This window comes from Danio rerio, chromosome 8 (genome assembly GCF_049306965.1).
Source record: "Danio rerio strain Tuebingen ecotype United States chromosome 8, GRCz12tu, whole genome shotgun sequence".
Classification (NCBI taxonomy): Eukaryota; Metazoa; Chordata; class Actinopteri; order Cypriniformes; family Danionidae; genus Danio; species Danio rerio.
Genome location: NC_133183.1, coordinates 60,800,228 through 60,820,826, shown reverse-complemented (window position 1 = coordinate 60,820,826; position 20,599 = coordinate 60,800,228). Strand labels below are relative to the sequence as shown.

At 36.1% G+C, this 20,599-nt stretch overlaps 1 protein-coding gene across 8 annotated transcripts in view; it reads right to left on the bottom strand.

Moving 5' to 3' along the window:
- si:dkey-32e23.4 overlaps window positions 1-20,599 on the bottom strand; it is a 51,242-nt gene that overhangs the window by 19,265 nt on the left and 11,378 nt on the right. For 4 of the 8 annotated variants that reach the window (XM_073911240.1, XM_021478503.3, XM_073911242.1 and 1 more), the window contains exons 4-9: window positions 19,211-19,249; window positions 18,731-18,777; window positions 15,191-15,259; window positions 14,991-15,077; window positions 12,718-12,880; window positions 10,724-10,844 (exon numbers count right to left, since the gene is read on the bottom strand). In XM_073911240.1, coding sequence (XP_073767341.1) covers window positions 10,724-10,844; window positions 12,718-12,880; window positions 14,991-15,077; window positions 15,191-15,259; window positions 18,731-18,777; window positions 19,211-19,249 — 526 coding nt within the window. The remainder of the gene's footprint in view (window positions 1-10,723; window positions 10,845-12,717; window positions 12,881-14,990; window positions 15,078-15,190; window positions 15,260-18,730; window positions 18,778-19,210; window positions 19,250-20,599) is intronic. The other 4 variants (XM_073911241.1, XM_073911243.1, XM_073911244.1 and 1 more) reach the window with 1 other exon arrangement.

Below are 20,599 nucleotides of genomic sequence, written 5' to 3'. Positions count from 1 at the left end.
CTTTGCCATGATGACAGCACACAATATTTGACTAGATATTTATCAAGATACTAGCATTCAGCTTAAAGTGACACTTAACAAGGAGACAGAGACGAGCACAAGATATTGTCTCAGAAAATGTTTTTCAGAAATGTCATTTAGCGTAATTTCGCCACCAAATTTAAAACATATTTTCAGGAGATGTGTGGCTTTTGACTGATTACTTATCTTCATTGCTCCAGGACTAATTTCATATATTTGTTTATGAAATAATAAACTGGGCGTAGCAGTGGCGCAGTAGGTAGTGCTGCTGCTTCACAGCAAGAAGGTCACTGGTTCGATCCTCGGCTCAGTTGGCGTTTCTGTGTGGAGTTTGCATGTTCTCCCTGTGTTCGTGTGGGTTTCCTCTGGGTGCTCCGGTTTTCCCCACAGTCCAAAGACATGCGGTACAGGTGAATTGGGTTGGCTAAATTGTATGTAGTGTATGAGTGTGTGTGTGAATAAGTGTTTGTAGATGTTTCCCAGAGATGGTTGTGGCTGGAAGGGCATCCACTGCGTAAACGCTTGCTGGATTAGTTGCCGGTTAATACTGCTGTGGCGACCCAGGATTAATAAAAGGACTAAGCCGACAAGAAAATGATTGAATGAATGATTAAGTGTTCTGTGAGGTGCAATTTTTTTTTTACATTACTTAAACATATATAACCATAAACCTAAAGGTTTACTAATTAGGATCAATGAGTCATCAAAAAGCAGAACCTTCTGGTTCCAGGTCCCATTTTATTATTTATTTATTTTTTATTACTATTATTTTTGTTTTTAATTATATAATTTTTCCATCATTCTATCTTTTTTTCCCTTTTTATAGTAATTTAAGGTTCCCTGTTTGGCTTCTTTTAACTTTTCTTCATTGTTGTAGACCTCTTTCAGCACGGTTTTGAATACCTTTTTCTATTTGTCTATTACCATTCTTCTATTTATTTATTTTCAACTGGCTTAATTTTACCCTTACTTAACCCTAAATACAGACTTGGCTTAATGGATTTTTCGTTTGGAAATTGATTTTAGGTGTATGTATTTATGTGTGTATGTGTATTCATTTATTAAATCATTTTCTTGTCGGCTTAGTCCCTTTATTAATGCGGGGTCACCACAGCGGACTGAACCGCCAACTTATCCAGCAAGTTTTTACGCAGCGGATACCCATCTCTGGGAAACATCCACACACACATTCACACACACACTCATACACTACGGACAATTTACCCTACCCAATTCACCTGTACTGCATGTCTTTGGATTGTGGGGGAAACCGGAGCACCCGGAGGAAACCCCAGCGAAGGCAGGGAGAACATGCAAACTCCACACAGAAACGCCAACTGAGCCGAGGTTCGAACCAGAGACCCAGCGACCTTCTTGCTGTGAGGCGACAGCACTACCTACTGCCCCACTGAGGTAAACACAAAACAAAACTTTCCATCAGGAGCTCCTTCGCGGGACTCCACACTTGTAAACAATCGCTCCATCAGGCTTGCACCAGTCGCGCGGTTCTCGGTCCTGCCCAGACTTGTCAGCGCTACCAAGCCGACAAATCACAGAGCTTGCGCTACGCATCGTTTCGACGTGTAGTTACAATTTTTGAGAGGTGCACGCCAGCGACGCCCACGGTCACGGCGAAGGGCTATGCATAAGCGCCGTAGCATACGCCGGCGTTTGACGCAGAAGTATAAATCAGCCTTAAGCAGGGCTGAGCCTGGTCAGAAATATAATTTAATTTTGCATGCTATCTTCGTCAAATTTGAAATTTTAACCCATGAGACACTTGGCTTTCAAGGCATGTTTGTATTTGAAAAAACAAATATTGAGCACAATAAAATATTTCCTTCTCATTACTTTAAAATGTATTATTTTTTATACTTTTTCTAGATAAACATAGTAAAGCTCAAAGTGTCTTCTTTCCAATGATACCTTTATTTGTTTGCAGTGGGTCAAGAACGATTACTATTTTAAGTTGGGTAGTTGTAAATGCCCATACGTTGGTGCTGCTAACATGTTAAAGGCCTAATAAGGGTAATAAGGTTAAAGTTTTGGTAATCAGGCAAGTCACTGTATAACAATGGTTTGTTCTGAAGACAATCCAAAAAAGAAATAATATTGGCCATGACATTGTTTTTTTTTTTTTAAATGCTTTCATTCTAGCTGAAATAAAACAAATAAGTCCTTCCCCAGAAGAAAGAATATTATAGGAAATACTGTGAAAATGTCCTTGCTCTTTTAAACATCCTTTGGGAAATCTAAAAAAATGACTTCAACTGTATATAGGATTAGATAGTGAAAAATGGATTGAAGGCTGAAAAGGGAATGCACCAGGGCACGTCTGATTTTACTGTTGCCTCAACATCCCTGTCTAATAAGATTCTTTCATCCAGTAGGTTTTAGGTGGTATAGATTTGTGTGCCGCTGATAAAACATCCAATCCTCAATGTGTAGTTGGGCAACGCATAAAAATTGCATCTGTTGACTTGGTTATCTCTGAAGCTTGTTTGAAAATGTTCTCCATCATTAAACATGATGTTTCTTCTGAGGAAACCTTCCCACAGCAAGATATTACAAAACTGTGAAATTAAAGCAAGGCTGCTTTCATTGGTTTTCTGAAAGACATGCTCACCAAAGCTCCTTTTATATGATTATCCGATTTCTGTAATGCAAATGAGAATTATCAGCATTATTACTTCAGTTTTCAGTGTCACATACTACTTCAGAAATCACTTTAATATGCTGATTTGCTGCTCAATAAGAATTCCTTATTATTGCCTCATCCTTATTAAATCCACCTATGCCGCTTGATATGTTTCTGGAAAGCATAAAATATATTGAAAAGGTTCAGAATAGTGTTATTCAATACAGAGTCTGTTGTGTATAATAATATACAGTGTTGTGGAAAGTTACTTTTAAAAGTAGTGCATTACAATTTTGAGTTACTCCTCAAAAACAGGTAACTGATTGCATTACTTAGTTACATTTTACTTTTAGTTACATTACATTTTAGTTTCCATTTTACAGTACTTTTGAGTTACTTTTGTGTTACTTTTCTTTATCTGGCTGAGGTTTGATCTATTGTACATCTTGCAGGAGTTTTTTTTCACATTTTTATAGAGAAGCTCTGCATTTAACAATATTCTGTTTAGAAATGTTCTTTTCATTTAACAGAAAATGGGAAAACATATACAGTGGGGCTAATAATTCAACCCCAACTGTGTGTGTGTGTGTGTGTGTGTGTGTGTGTGTGTGTGTGTGTGTGTGTGTGTGTGTGTGTGTGTGTGTGTGTGTATATATATATATATTTCAAAAATGTGCATTTACACACACACACATATACATACACTGAAAAAGGAACATAACCATTTTTTTAAGTGTCTGATCTTAAATCATACTTAACGTTTACTATTTTAGATCCGTTAGGATTTCCTAAATGATTTACATTTGCTAAATGCCAGAATAATGACAGAATTTTGTATTAATTTCTAGACAGTCAAAAGTTTACACACATTTCCTTGGTATTTTTTAGCTTTGCTTTTAAACTGTATAACTTTGGTCAAATGTTTTGGGTCTCCTTCCACAAGCTTCACACAATAGTTTGAAGGAATTTTGGCTCATTCCTCCTGACAGAATTGGTGTAACTGAGTCAGATTTGTAAGCTTTTTCAACCCAAAAATTTTCCATAGGATTGAGATCAGGGCTTTGTGATGGCCACTTCAAAACTTTCACTCTGTTGTCCTTACAGCACATTTTAACTCATTTGGCAGTATGCTTAGGGTCATGGTCTGTTTGGATGACCCATTTGTGGCCAAGTTTTAATTTCCTGGCTGATGTCTTGAGATGTTGTTTCAGTATTTCTACATAATCTTCTTTCTTCATGATGCCATCTATGCTGTGAAGTGGACCAGTCCCTCCTGCAGCAAAACAGCCCCACAACATGATGCTGCCGCGCCCATACTTCACAGTTGGGATGGTGTTCCCAGGCTTGTGCGCTTTCCCCTTTGTCCTCCAAATGTAGCAATGGTCATTATGGCCAAACAGTTCAATCTTAGCTCCATCAGAGCACAGGACATGTCTCCAAAAATTAGTCTTTTTCCCAGTGTAATTTAGCAAACTGTAATCTGGCTTTTGTTGTTGATTCTGGCTTGTTGATTTTCCCATGTTGTCACACAAGGAAGCAGTGTGTTTGAGGTTTTCCTTTAATACTATTCTACAGTTGTGCCTCCAATTAACTCAGAAACTTCCAAAACCTTGACACCATCATCTTAGCTTTTTCAGAGGCAGAATAATCCTATTGTATGTAAAACTGACACTTGACTTTAAAGAAAAGCTATAACAATTTCTCAAAAAATATCACTGGCTTTATTCTGCTATTAATTATAACAGAAACAAATTGGATAACTTACCTAAAAGAGAAAAAGTTTAGTCAAATATATAAATATATATATATATATATATATATATATATATATATATATATATATATATATATATATATATATATATATATATATATATATATATATATATATATATATATATGTGTGTGTGTGTGTGTGTGTGTGTGTGTGTGTGTGTGTGTGTGTGTGTGTGTGTGTGTAAATGCACATTTTTTACATATTTTGAAATATATGACATGTTTTATATACACGAAATTCTAATCTGAACCAAAAACAGTGCTTTGTATATTGCCATATATCAGATTTATATATGGGTATTAAGGCCACAAATGGTTGCTTTAAGTAATAAATGCATATAATAATAAATAGTAATCAATTCATATTGACTTTAAATAGAGATTGTTTTCATTGTGCATAATTGTTGTTTGACTGGTGTTAGTGTCTCCAGCTGTTCATTTTGAATGAATAAGAGTCTCTAAATCAGTCTGCAGTGCATTCCTACAGGACAGAAGTGGACTGAAAAGTGTTAGTACACTGCCCACTACTGGACACAGGAGGATTCTACCTTTGGTTGCTTTTGTCAACAAAGTCCCAAGTACTGTGCACATTCTAGCATTCATTTTCTTTTCGGCTTAGTCCCTTTATTATTCTGGGGTCGTCACTGCGGAATGAACCGCCAACTTATCCAGCATATGTTTTACGCAGTGGATGCCCTTCCAGCTGCAACCCATCACTGGGGAACACTCATACACTTTTATTCACTACAGACAATTTAGCCAACCCAATTTACCTGTACCGCATGTCTTTGGACTTGTGGGGGAAACCGGAGCACCCGGAGGATTTCATGCTCTGTTCTGTGATCATGTGGATGGCTTCTGCAAGACTGGGAAGCTACATGTAATACAATGCTGTTTGAAAATCAAAATAATGAACAAATACAAGTACATAATATTATATAATATATTATAATATACTTCAAATTGATTAATTAATCTAAACAGCTGCTGGAAGGGCATCCGCTGTGTAAAACATGCTGGATAAGTTAACGGTTCATTCCACTGTGGTGACCTCTGATTAATAAAGGGACTAAATCGAAAAGAAAATGAATGAATGAATATTAAACAGTAAAGAATACCATGTGTCTCAGTGTTTTCTTTCCTTACTAGAGAGTAAAAAATGCAGGGTTCCACACAATTCATTCATGTGGTCCCAACACAAATCGATTAAGTAAGCATAACAAATGCAGGTGGATATTGATAAATTACACTTATAAAAAAGTACATTATGTTACTAAAATATTTAACAAACATGGTAGCATATTTCAAATCCTTTAAAACCTAATAAAATAAATTAAATGCACTGGGTTCCACACAATCGATTTATGTTGGGGTAACATGAAGGAATTAGGTTAACTCGTTGGTTTTTACAAATTTAAGTTGATTGAACATGAAACAATTAAGTTGTCCCAAAAAAAAACTGAAGAATTGTGTAGTGTCAGCTCAATTGAAATAATTGGTTGAATACTATTTGACATGTATTGCCCTAATGAAAGCAGCAGCATATACTGTACATTCACTGGCCACTTTATTAGGAACACCTTTCTAGTACCAGGTTGGACCCCCTTTTGCATTCAGAACTGCCTTAATCCTTTCTTAGTGCAAACCAATAAATATTAGTCACTTAGAATGTACTTGTAATAATGTTAAAGAGCTTTAATGTGTATTAATTAGATTGTAAATTGTACCATTTGTTGGAGTGCAGATCACTATTCTGTGTTTCTGAATAGTTCTGGAATTTAAATGTTTCAGTCGTGTCGCATCGTGTGTAGTAGGGACACGGTGTTACAATGTAAACATTAATAATATTTATATTATTCGCTTATTAAAAATCACCTCATGAGGATTTTTTTAACTTTAAATCTGCGTCTGCGTAAACTGGCAGTAGGCTGGTTATCGAGGCCAAAACAAAGACAGACATTCCAGAACATAACGCACATTTTTAAAGAGGCGTGTGGGGGCCTCTTAAGGCCGTAGTGTGGCCTTCTCTGTATGCAAGAAGGTAAGCCCACTGGATGACTCTGGTCTACAAGGCTCTTCTGGGACTGGTGCCTTCATACCTACGTTCCCTTCTCCATAAGTCTAAAAGCCAGTATGAACTACGCTTAAGTGAATCTTATCATTTGACTGTTCCCCGGGTTCCAACTGAAATAGGGAAGTGAGTCTTTAGTCATGCCGCCCCCTCATCCTGGAATACTCTTCAGCCTGAACTAAAGATATCTGAGCTCATCCCAATGACATCGTTTCGCTCTTTTTTTTTTTTTTAACAAACAACAACAGTCCATTTCTCAATGCATGTGTTTTTAATATATTGAAATGTGGTAAAACTGGAAAACTGAACTGTATTTTTATATTATATCAATTTTATATTTATTACTAATATTATTACATTTTTATTTATTTATTTTTTTTTTTTTTATATAAATCATGTGTTGCAGACCACTTGGCCAGGTCACCCTTGTAAATGAGATCTTGATCTTGATGGGTTTTTATCTGGTTAAATAAAGAAACATAATAAAAAGCAGAAAAGCTGACTTTAGCATTGTTTTTCAAATAAACAAGTATGTTTACATGTTTCTTAAAGTCTGCATGAACCGTATTTTTGTAGAAAATAATCATTTATTTATCATTTTAATTCTTTATTTTTTACATTTTTAAAGTTATTTGTGTATTGCTCATCTCTCTGTGTGTAATAAGCAATGTTTGCGCGTTTTGGACGTGCATATGCGCACAACTAACGCACTCTTTAAATTACAAAAACTCTGCGCTTGACTTTAGAGCAGCATTTAGTTGATCAATGTTTGGTCTATTTACTCAACAAACCTCATTTTCAGACCAGCGCAAATATATTTGCTATTTAAACGACGTGGCGCAAAACGTGAAAATGATAGCTGCGCCGGTCTGAAAATAGCAAAAAAAATCACATCCGCCGTGCCGGGCCCATAGTCTTTCTATTGTTTGTTCTTGCTTTCCCCTAAATCTCTCACAGGAAATCCTCCTGTTTGCCTGCTCGCCGTTGAATCCTCAAAGGGAGCGTATAGGTTAATACTGAAGAGACACCGGCCTGCAGCGACGTCTGATTAACTTAACGAGAGTCGAGAAATGAAAAGTGTCACGGCAGTTCTTCTCCTCTACTAAATTGTCTCCCTGTATTTCGCACAGGCCCTAAAGGACACGCTGGAGCCGGAGCTGAATGAAGCAGTGATTTATCTCTGAAAACATTGCTTTCTGTAAGCTGATAGCGGTAGACACGGTACCCTTGGGTGCCGGCGCATAAATAGGCAGGGAGAGGATAACGGCGCGGAGAATATCACAGTCACTGCTATTTAAGTGTGTGATAGAGAAACTCCAAATGTGAGAAAATGACACTGTTAAAATGTAGCAATGCTTCTTCGCATGGCTGATTATGTTTCTGCTGCAGTGAAAGAAGTCAAATGTTTTTTTTTTTTGTTTTTTTTTGCAGCACTTTATTTTTCCTTTACAGCCTAAAAGGATGTTATATAATGTTTTATGTTGTGATGAACTTCTACATGGTGATCATTTACCCTCTTTCTAACCCTTATGGTTGGTTCATCAGGCTGTTGTGCCTTCAGGGCTTCATATATACAGTGCTCAGCATAAATGAGTACACTGTTAAAAATGATTAGTCGACTTTCTTAAAATAAGTGAGTAAACCTGCTGCTTTTAAAATGATTAGTTGACTTTACAGGGCTCGAAATTGCGACCATTTCGGTCGCATATGCGCCCGAAAATTAATCGATGCGACCTCATAATATATTATTTATAGTGCGCATTAGTGCGACCTGTTTTGATTTTTTCTAAATACGTGCTGAATCGCTCTTCCCTGCAGCTATATTGGTTCATATTAGCTGTCATTCACTCAAGGCTTTCCGCTGTTACAGGGAGGGAGCTTTTATGTCCACGGGAAATGCAAACGGCTAAAGAGTGAAAACTTAAAGCACACAGGTTTGCAAAGTGCAAACCCCACCTAAAGTTGAGGCGCAGATGAGAGCGATCATGACACGTGGTGAATATTGATCCGCCAGCTGAGATCAATCGAGTACGTACTTTTCGGAGAAGGTGCCCGAATCTCGAGTGTTTAGCGCAAATGTCCGCTAAAAGTCAAATCTAATACTGTACATATCATCACCAAAGAAGCTCGCCTTTACTAAGTTTACACTGAAACCTGCCTGCTTTTCCACAAACACAGAAAAATGAAAATCAGCTCAGACGGAACTTTTAAATTGACATAAACTAAAACAAAAACTTTTAAAGAGTGATAGAAGTGAGACTTTACTTACTTTGTTTTGCCTACTATTTCTTGAGGTGTATTTTATTTTTTTTATTTGATTACTGATGACTGTTTTGCAGCTTTCAGCCTTGAATTTAATAATCTTTTGTTTGTTTTTTAGCAGAAATATTATTTATTAAACTGACATGCATATATATGCTGTTTAGCTGTACAAAATAAATATTTCTTACTGCAATGCTTCATTTTTGTTTGATGCAAACTATACATTTATTTTTCAGAAAGTACCTTTTTATAGCAGATAACTTACATTAAAGCACATTCAAGGCAGCATGATGATGAGAAATGTAATTTATTGTTACTATTATTGTCATTTTCATCATCATTAATATTCTATAATTATTAGACATACACATTTTGCAATTATTGCACACAAATATCAATGTCATCTCAGCATTAGTTAGTTCTTTCTGGTTTTTGTTAGTCCTAATTGATGTTGTTTTAAAATACAATAAGTCCCTTGAAATACAATTTGCAGCATTGCTCATTCATTTTTGGTGGGTGCTCCTAAATTTTTTCTGGTGCTCCTAAATTTTTGAAGTTGGGAGCACCGGTGCTACCAAGTAAAAAAGTTCATTTCGAGCACTGCTTTACTTTAAAAAGTAGTTAACCCGTGGCCTTAAAAGTTTTAAGTAAATGAACTACTGTATGTGCACAATTGTAACGTCATAAATGTCACGGTGGCGCAGTGGGTAGCACAATCGCCTCACAGCAAAAAGGTCGCTGGTTCGAGAACCAGCTGGGCATTTCTGTGTGGAGTTTGCATGTTCTCCCCGTGTTTCCTCCGGGTGCTCCGGTTTCCGGTTAAATAACCTGATGGGTGTTTTGAGCTGAAACTTTGCAGACACATTCTGGAGACACAAAAGGCTTATCTTAAATCTTGAAAAGGGGGTAAAATGGGTTGTCAAATAGTATGGGTTATTCATGTTTATACAACAGCTCTGTCTGGTTCTTTAATCTGATTGGCTGATAGTCGTGAGAAATTCTGCAATAACAGCACTCTTCCAGCCTCTTCACACTTGTGTATTACTCCGCCCACATACAGCAAAAAGCAGAGGATAATAAATATTTAAAAACAAGAAAAAAAATTATAAAATTTTTCTGTGATCAATCTTAGAGTAAAATGTTTGTTTGTTTTCCAGAATCAGGTCAAAATTATGATTCAGAATTATATTGATATTTTGCAAACTTTTAAATGTTTCAGGAAACAAAATCTAAATAAATAAACGAACGTACAGTAATTGTTTATTATTGTGAAAATACAAATCATATTTCTTCTGTGTCCAAATTAGGGAAAACACAAGCCTTGTTTTTTAAAATAGATTTTTACCGTATTTTACTTATTTAAAAATAGGTTTTACATTTTTTTCAATAAGTATAATACGATAAAAATAAGGTTATATTAATTGATGTATTAACCAACATGAACATCACATTTATTGCAGTATTTATTCATCGTTGTTTACGTTAATGAAAATAAAGTGGTTTGTTTATTCATTCCTTTTCTTCACTGCTTAGTCCTTTTATTAATCTGGAGTCACCACAGCGGAATGAACCGCCAACTTAGCCAGCATATCAGCAGATGCCCTTCCAGCTGCAACCCATCACTGGGAAACACCCATACACACTCAATCCCACACATACACTACGGCCAATTTAGCTTACCCAATTCACCCACACCTCATGTTAATACGCCTGTCAAAAAAAAAATTCGGTGGACGGAAAAAACCGTACTCCCACGTCAGGTTGCGGGGGGTCAGTTCCTCCGGGAACTTGCAGACACATTTGTCTTACATATTTGCAGCCTTAAGATTTTGTGACGGCTTTTCTCAAAACGTATGGCACTATTTGCTTCAATTCTTGTGTTTTACTGTGAAAAGACGGTTCAGTTTTGAACGACTGAACTTGTGTTCATGTGTAGAGATGCCTCTGTAACTGACCTGTTAACCACACCAATAATGCCCAGTCTGACTGGTATGACCCGTCCCAGCAGCACCTCCAGAGCATCTGTCCCCGCGTCCATCAGATCCAGCTTACTCACAACCAGAAGCGTCCTGCGACCTGAGAACACACACCAGGGCTTCTTCATGATCTGTCAGGAGGACGTGTCCATCTCTTACCTGCCGCTCGCTCAAATTTGAGCACATAATCCAGGTAAACTTGACTCTTTTATTATCGAATAATTCACTCAGACTCATCATTATGGTAATTTTAGTTTATGTAACACAACTGATCGTACTTTTTTAATATTAACAATGTATAAAGTAACATAAACGAATGTAAATAACCCATAATATGTTTAATATTACAAGTATACTTTTCGAATTCAAAAGTTGTTCACTAAAGCTTCATTATATAGGTAATATTACAAATAGTATGGGTCATTCATGTTTATACAACAGCTCTGTCTGGTTCTTTAATCTGATTGGCTGATAGTCGTGAGAATTTCTGCAATAACAGCACTCTTACAGCCTCTTCACACTTGTGTATTACTCCGCCCACATACAGCAACAAGCAGAGGATACTCTACAGTTTGACAAATATTGCAGCTGTTGGACAACATAATGTACTTTTGAGGCTTTCTTAGTCGATAATCTAGCTGTTTAGATTGCAACTGTGCAGTTTATTTATAAGGATAGTGCCTATTTTAAAATATTTATAATTTCGGAGATTCAGTGCATCAGCCTGTCTGAGCAGACCGAAGAAAGTGACGGTTGACATTCCGCCACAAGATGGCAACAGAGACCACATAATAGGTCTTGGAGGGAAAAAAATCTCAACGTAAGTTTCAAACAACAGCTGAACAAATTAGGTCAGTGATAAGTCGGTCTCTCTCTTTCGTATTTTGTAGTGCTGTATTTATACCACAGAAACTGCTAGTGTTTGCTTTGCTTTGGCTTTATCCGCTTGTTAAGTGTGACGTCACGCGGAGCGGCTTCCGGGTCCAAGCGCTCTATTCAACTGAATGGGGAGATTCATGAAATGGTAATAATAAACGTTTACAAAGCGATTTAATACTTTCGAAAGTCACGATCGCAATATATATGTCCATGGCTAATATCCGATGGCCAGAAAGTGATTCATTGTTTTATAAATTGTTAAAATGTTGGTATTTGTTATGGAGCAAGCCCAGTGATTGTTGTGTACACTATGACTTTATGTAAAATTAACTTTAATGTGTGATATGAATAAAATTCGTTGATCATAAACGAATGATTTCTCAACTCTAATGAATGGGTGCTTGGACCCGGAAACAGTATTACATACGCCACAAACACGTCACCACTTAACAAGCGGATTGGGGGTAATTATTGTGATCTCCCGATTGTAACAGAGAAATACTGGGAAATCTCTGTAGATTGATGGCATTTCTTGTCAAGTTCAGCCTTATAATCTTAAAATGTGAGCAAAAATCAGCTGTTTTGTCATCACTTTAGACATTACGCTAGTGAATCATTCAAATACCAGTTCTAAAATGACATTGGTGAGGTAGCAAGAAAAGTAGTTTCTCATACAAAACGGTTTCTGAGACTCTCCGAGTTTGATTTTCTTTTTTATATACACGATTATGCCGTTGAACTGTTGTATAAACACAATATTACACTTGTAGCAGTGCGATATGGCTGTATATGATCACTGGTGGGGGGCGCTAATGCACTCAGCTTGCGCCTTCGAGTTAATGTACGCCTCACCATCACTGCTGATACACAGCCATATCGCATTGTTACTCGTGTGATATTGCTCATTCGTTAGTGTTCCTTAACTTTCAAAAATATACTTGTGGAAATCAATTCGGTTACATACTGTAAGCTAAAACTGTGATAATGATGATGAGTCAACATTTATTTAATCAAAAATACAGTAAAATACTGTATACATTAGCTTCCCACAGTGCCATTCGACAGTGTAATAATGCCATCGGGCATGCTCTCACCATCTGCGTCCACCTCTCGTGCCAGTTTTAGGGCGTCTGATGTGGCGAGGTCAGAGTTTGCAGGAGACACGCACAGGATGAGGGAGTTTGGGTTGGAGATGTAGGACAGGATCATCTCTTGGACTTGAATCTCGATGTCTTCAGGCTGGTCTCCAACAGGGACCTGTTCATGAAAAATGCTAATAAATCACTTTGAGTACGGGTCACTTAACGTTAAGTAAAACAGTGGTACGATTGTGTTGTGGGCACCACTGTAAAGTACAAATAAAATCAAAACTACCCATATTGATTTTGTTAGCTCGCATTGCTAGTTTTTTAGTGCACAATTTATCTGTGCATGTCATTAAGAAAGAAAACAATTTGCTCTGAAAATGCACTTCCTGTTTGTTTTCAGTCAAATTGTGAGGTTATGTCTGTCTGAGGTATTGGGCGTGGCTAACATACTTAACCACTCCCCTTAACCACGCCCCTTCAGCTGTCAGTTCAGACAACAAACAGAAATGGTGAGCGGGAGGAGTCGGTTAGGTTGCAATAACTCTTCCCAACTTCTTTTCCTGATCTTTCTGAATGACACGCCTACTTTACAACATCCAATAAGCTTGCAGTAGCAAAAACAAGCCACACACACTGTTTTCTCATTTAATATTTTGTTTCTCTAGGAACTGCATCACAATACAAAGAAAAAAAAGGTTGCAGCTTCTGGTTCATGCGGACTTTGAATGACTTGAACGACTTGTACACTGTAAAAGAAGTAGTGATGCCTTAAATTTTTTAGTTGAATCAAATCAAATTTCTAGTCATCTCAACTCACATCAATCAAACTGACTAAAATGATGGATAACTTTGTATAACTTAAAAAATGTAGTTCAAACCTGATTACTTATTAAAATAAGTTTAAGCAACATAAAAGCATTTGTTGTCTTGACTTTTTGTCATTACATATTTTACAGTGTATTAAGCCAGGACTTTAAAGAAGGATCGCCCTCAATTTTTAAAGTTGTGTTCTTCTACTTGTAGATATTATTTGTATATTTTAAAACTACAGATGCTGCAAATGTTCAGTTGCTCAATGTTACCAGCTGAAAATGACATTTTATTATCAGAACACATGACAGATGAGAAAAATGACTTTTTTTGCCCCCAAAACATGAACTGTTCATTTCCTAATGTTCATGAAACAGGCAGGCGAGACTTTCAAAATGTGAAATTTAAACTTAAAACGTCTCCCAAAATGACTTTGTATTGTTTAAATAATATTAATAATAAATAAAACAAAGTATTTTCAGGTTGTTTTTCTTTTTTGGTTGGGGTGTGGGGGGGTTTTAAGTGCATTCAAGATTTTTGGTTTTAGCCCAGGATTCCCTATTCAGGAAAAGTTTTTGAAAATTATTTTATACCAATTGTAATTGATTTTTTTATTTTTATTTAAAACAATTTAGAAATAATATTTATTATTTAAAATAAAATAAAATAAAATACAAATAAATAAAAATAAAACATAATAAAATAAAATAAAATAAAATAAAATAAAATAAAATAAAAATTAAATTAAATTAAATTAAATTAAATTAAATTAAATTAAATTAAATTAAATTAAATTAAATAAATTAAAATTAAATTAAAATTAAATTAAATTAAATTAAATTAAATTAAATTAAATTAAATTAAATTAAATTAAATTAAATTAAATTAAACAAAATAACTTTGCTCATCTAGGTCTTCTGTATCAAATCATGATTATTACAGATTATTTTTAGCAAACAAAAGTGTTCTTTGAGCTTTGTTTGGTTACAGCTGAACCACTGAAGTCACTGTTTGACAATGCTTTTGGTTTCGTTTCTGGAATTTAAACATCTCAGATGATACAGATTTATTAAAAAATAAATAAATCAAGAAAATGAGCAAAGGTCTCAGAGGACTGAAACCCATGAGAGTGAGTAATTGATACAGAATTAACAGAATTGACACAAAATAATCCTGGCATTGAAATAAGCTGGTCAAAAACTTTGTCAATAACATGCTAGAAAGTGGAACAGAGTCTAAACATTACTGTTATCAAACGTCTTTGCTATGTGAAAAGAAATGTATAGTTACTCAATTTTTTACTGTTTTCATTTATTTTATTTTTAACTGATCGATTCTGCTGAAAGCAGTTGTACTGAAAGCGCACTGACAGCGATTGATGAAGAACAGAGTCTAAAACTTCTGCTTTGTGCCTATGAGCTAATGAGTTTGTTTGGATCACATAATAAATGAAGAGTCATTGTGGTTACCTTGGTGATGCCAGGCAAGTCCACCAGCGTCAGGCTGAGTACATTCGGGGAATAGATCTTCAGGTAAATGGGCTCTTTACTGATGCCCTTAGGAGGAACAGAGAACAACTATGTCAGATCAATTAAAGCAGAGCCTTAAAATGAAACCTGTTTATATTGAATTATACGAAGCAAGGGTAAGTGTTGTGCTTCTACTCCACCTTATTATTGGTACTGCGATCGGTTTCCTCCTCGATCTCTTTCCGAATTTCATTAAAATCTGTGAAAATCTATGAAAAGAATAATATCAGTGCATATGTCCTTTTTCAGTCTCATTGCCAGTCAGTTTTTCATTCATTCATTCATTTATTCATTCCTTCATTCATTCATTCCTTCATTTATTCATTCATTCATGTTCTTTTCGACTTAGTCCCTTTATTAATCTGGGGTCGTGCCACAGCGGAATGAACCACCAACTATTCTACCACATGTTTTACGCAGCGGATGCCCTTCCAGCTGCAACCACGTACTGGGAAACACCCATACACTCTCACATTCACACACACAATTATACACTATGGCCAATTTCGTCTTTGGAATGTGGGGGAAACCAGAGCACCCGGAGGAAACCCACACCAACATGGGGAGAACATGCAAACTCCACACTCTCACAAATAAAGGTACAGGAGCTGTCTCTGTGGCCGTACCTTTTCAAAAGGTACAAATTTGTCTCTGAAAGGTTTATTATGGTACCTTAAAGGTACTTTTTAGGTACATTTGGGTACTAATATGCACCTTTGAGGTACCATTGTGGACTCTTTGGGTACAAATATGTATCTTTTAAAAAGGTGCAACGACTTTTTAGCTGTAAAGCGACAGTGCTAAACCAGCTCATTTTTTTATTGTTGTTAAATCTTTTTTTTTTTAGCAAAAGAAAATAAACAATAACATAAACAGAACAAACTTCAGGAAAAAAAAGGTAAAAAGACCTTTTTATAATACACAAATAGTCAGACACAACATAATACAATATCCTCCAGAAAGCATAAAAGAAAAGAAAAATTATTAACTTTATTAGGAAAAATAATAATAATAATAATTTACAGAGAAATATGTAGGCTCCACAACTTAACACATGCCAAAGCAATCCCACCTATAATGAGTTACAAGTCAGCATTACTGATATAAAACATATAGTTGAAGTCAGAATTATTAACCCCCCTGTTTATTTTTCCCACATTTTCTGTTTAACAGGTGAGCAGATTTTTTTCAACACATTTATAAACATAATAATTTAATAACTCATTTCTAATAACTGATTTTATTTATCTTTACCATGATGACAGTAAATAATATTTGACTAGATATTTTTCAATACACTTCTATACAGCTTACAGTGACATTTAAAGGCTTAACTAGGTTCATTAGGTTAACTAGGCAGGTTAGGGTAATTAGGCAAGTTATTGTATAACGATGGTTTGTTCTATAGACAGTTGGAAAAAAAATAGCTTAAAGGGGCTAATCATTTTGACAATAAAATGGTTCATGAAATATTAAAAACTGCTTTTATTCTAGCTGAAATAAAACAAATAAGACTTTCTCCAGAAGAACAAATATTATCAGACAACCTGTGAAAATTTCCTTGCTCTGTTAAACATCATTTAGGAAATATAAAAAAAAAAAAAATCAATGGGGGGCTAATAATGCTGACTTCAACTGTAATTAGGTTCCGGATTTTATGAAATATGTTTAGTTTGTTTGCCATCCCATATCGCATTTCTTCCATGGGCAGCACATAACTTAAACTTCTAATCCAGGTTTCAAAGACAGGCACGTAATCTGACTTTTGTCAAATTATTTTCTTAGCTAATATCATGCACAAAGTACTGCCTGTGATAAACAATTGAAGTCAGGAGTATTAGCCCCTTTTAAATTTCTTTTCTTTTTTAATATTTCCCAAATTATGTTAAACAGAGCAAGGAAATTTTCACAGTATGTCTGATAATATTTTTTCTTCTGGAGAAAGTCTTATTTGATTTATTTTGGCTTGAATAAAAGCAGTTTTTAATTTTTTACAAATGATTTTAAGGTCAAAATTATGAGCCCCTTTAGGCAATAGATTTTTTCGATAGTCTACAGAACAAACCATGGTTATACAGTAACTTGCCTAATAACCCTAACCTGCCTGGCTAACCTAATTAACATAGTTAATCCTTTAAATGTCACTTTAAACTAAATAGAAGTGTCTTGAAAAATATCTAGTCCAATATTATGCGTTGCCATCATGACAAAGATAAAATAAATCAGTTGTTAGAGATGAGTTATTAAAGCTATTATGTGTAGAAATGAGTTGAATAAAATCTTCTCTCCTTTAAACAGAAATAGGGGGAAAAATAAACAGGGGGGCTAATAATTCTGACTTCAACTGTATATATATCTCCTATTTCTGAGGTGTCTACAAAAATACCCAATTTTGGTTTGGTGATCAATCCTGTATACTTCAGATATAAAATTAAAAATGTTCTGCCAAAATGAACACATTTTATGGTAAGACCAGAATGAGTGAGTCAGTGTACCTTCAAAATTGTTACATTTCAAGAGTTCACACCAAGCTGATGATTGCTTGTTTGGTATGCTATCCCAGGAGAGAGCCCTGAGCTTATTAGATGCTCGAGCCCGGGGCTCCCTCCCGATTGCAATCTGGAGAACTCCCCTGCTGTAGTAGCTGATGAACAGATAGTGATTGCTCTTAAGAGATAAACACTTACTAGGAGCATGTCTATGGTGCCAATTTGGATTAGTCAATTAACTTAAGTTGGACGGTGGGAGGAAACCGGGGAACACGGGGGAAACCCACGTGAGCACTAGGAGAATGTGTAAACTCCACACAGAAACGTCGGCTGGCTTGGTAAGGACTAGAACTAGTGACGCTCTTGCTGTAAGGCAACAGTGCTAACCACTAGGCCAATGTGCCACTCATCTAAGAAAGGAGGAGGAGTAGTGGTGGAAGGGGGGATTCTTCAAAATAAAGATGGCTGTTATATGAAACTTAGGGTATTTATAGTGGCTTAAGAATCGTCTGATTGGTGAATCCTAAATTGAATAATGCGGGGCCGGCTGCAAACAATTATAAGCACGTGATCCTCTCGAAATTAAATTAAAAATAAACTTCACTTATTGCACAATAAGGAAACATTTGGGAAAATCTTATGTAATTTTACAATCAGTCTGTGTCTTGAGTTTATAGAGTAATCGTGAATTTTTAAAGATAATTTTTCCATGACTAATCTGATATCTCTGTATTTAGATTCTTCTCCCACGCTTTCATCATTTTGCCATGCTTGAATTAACCTCATCTAATAATAAGTATTAAAAATCAGACAGTACCTTTTTCTACTGGGTTGTGTTTTGTTATATTTTCAAGCGTCTGGTGAATGGTTTTATTTTTAAAACCAGGAAATTTTTTCCAAGTAAAATACTTTATATGCAAATATCTAAAAAACTCAGAGGATTGCAGATCATATTTTGATTTTAACTGACTAAATGAGCCCAATTTATTATCAACACATGAGTCTCTTATATGTCCTAATCCTTTTTCTTTCCAATGTGAAAATGTTTTGACTTGAGTTCCAAAAACCACCTGATTTTGTCATTATTTACTCAAATGATTTACATTTATATACAAATCTACTCTTTGTTTGACTACCTTTTCGGTTTTCTAAATGACACATTTTCAGGTACACAAACTCTTTTTGTATTACCTGGTTTTTGCAGTGAAGGAAAGTTCCCCATTCCTCAGCTTTGATACCTTTAGATGAGGGAGAACAGCATGAGCGCACACAGATCAATATTAATGACACTGAGCCTAACAGAAAATCCAGCAGAAACCCTCTTCCCATAAAAAGACCACAACACAATGAAGGCTTTTTACAGGCACAGTGGACTGATGCGAACAAATTGTGAAATCAATATTCCGTCTGAAAAGCATTGTGGCCGGATCCATTAGTACTGAGAGGGTGAAACCAAAACATGCAATCGCTTTAGTCTCAAAATGCAGGAAACAGTCCAAGTGCAATTTGCAGATGAAAACACAACAGGTGGGGAAAGAGTTCAGATGATGAAGAGTGACATTTACAAAGCAGAAGCGCTGTGGGATGAGAACCACACAGGGAGAGATAGAGAGAGAGTTGGAAATGATGATGAGCGTTCATGCAGGCCGACATGTGTTAGAAAACAGAGACCTGGATAGTTGTTTTGAGAGTTTTGCTTAGATCCATTTCCTGTGAAAGCGAAGAGAGGACAGCAGAATGAGTGTTAGGAAGGCTGTATTGTTATGTTTGAAAGACTGTATCACATCAACACAATAGGCTTTATGCACAGCTATCATACACCTAGAGCAGGGGTGGCCAACCCTGTTCCTGGAGAGCCACCTTCCTGCAGATTTCAGCTGCAACTCGTATCAAACACACCTGCCTGTAATTATCACGTGGGCTGTTTCTCAATATGCGTTCTTTTCTGTACTTGCGTTCTTGTGTCCTCGTGAAACGTCATCAACCGTTGCCAAAGTACTGTTCCAATTCAAAGTTCACATCTTTCCAAGTACACATGAAATTCCCGGATGTGTACTTGCTCTGCCCCTTTGGCCAAGGATGCATCGAGAGGTGACTTGTGCGAACTTGTGAAGCTCAGGTATCCCAGAATGCATTGCAGCGTGACCAGCAAGGAAAGGAAACCCGCAGGGTTTTAAAAATGCTCCTTTACTGTTTCACAAAATTAAGTTTTAAGAGTTTTTCAGGCGAGAATGTAGTTGTTTTAAACTCGAATCGGCAGTTTATTCACAAAGATAGCGCTTCTTTAACGATGTGGCTCAGCTTATGCGGACTCCGACTCCCAGCCTGCCAGCGGGAGCTCCGTCATCAGCTCCTCTGCCAGAGCAGCTTTACTTCGGCCAGGCCATCCCGGACGTACCGCTGGATCTCATCTCTTCATTGTAGTTAAAACATGATATTTAATACATCTTGTGAATATCTAACGGACAGTTTTTGGTCTTATAAATCTAATATTTGTTCTCAGGTGTATTATTTTGGCAGTGTTATTTTGTTACCTTTTGTAATTGTCTTTAATTATGTTACCGTGTTGTAACGTTACGCTGTTTGTCCTTGATTACCAAATTGCTTGACGTAATCTTTTTCTTATCGTGTATGTCTTTATTTCCTATTTTGGGTAAAATTACCATTGTAGTTTAATAAATCTGATAATCACAGACACGTGTCTGTGCATAATAACTCATTTTAATTCACATTTTTATGAATATATGAGTACATGTTCTTAAATCAAAAATGTAGATTTATAACATTAATATAATATAAATTAAATCATTTTTTTTCATATGGTGAGGTAAGTGACGTTATAACATACACTGCTGTTCCATTTGAAGAAGTACCCGACTTGTGTCCTCGCGTCCTCGGGAGTTCGTTCTTCCAAGTCTGAACTTGGCAAGTCTGAACTTCCAAGGACGCAAGTCCGAAATTTGCGTACTTGGTATTGAAAAACAGCCGTGGTGTTCAGGTCCTAATTAATTGGTTCAGGTGTGTTTGATATGGGTAGCAACTGAAATCTGCAGGAAGGTG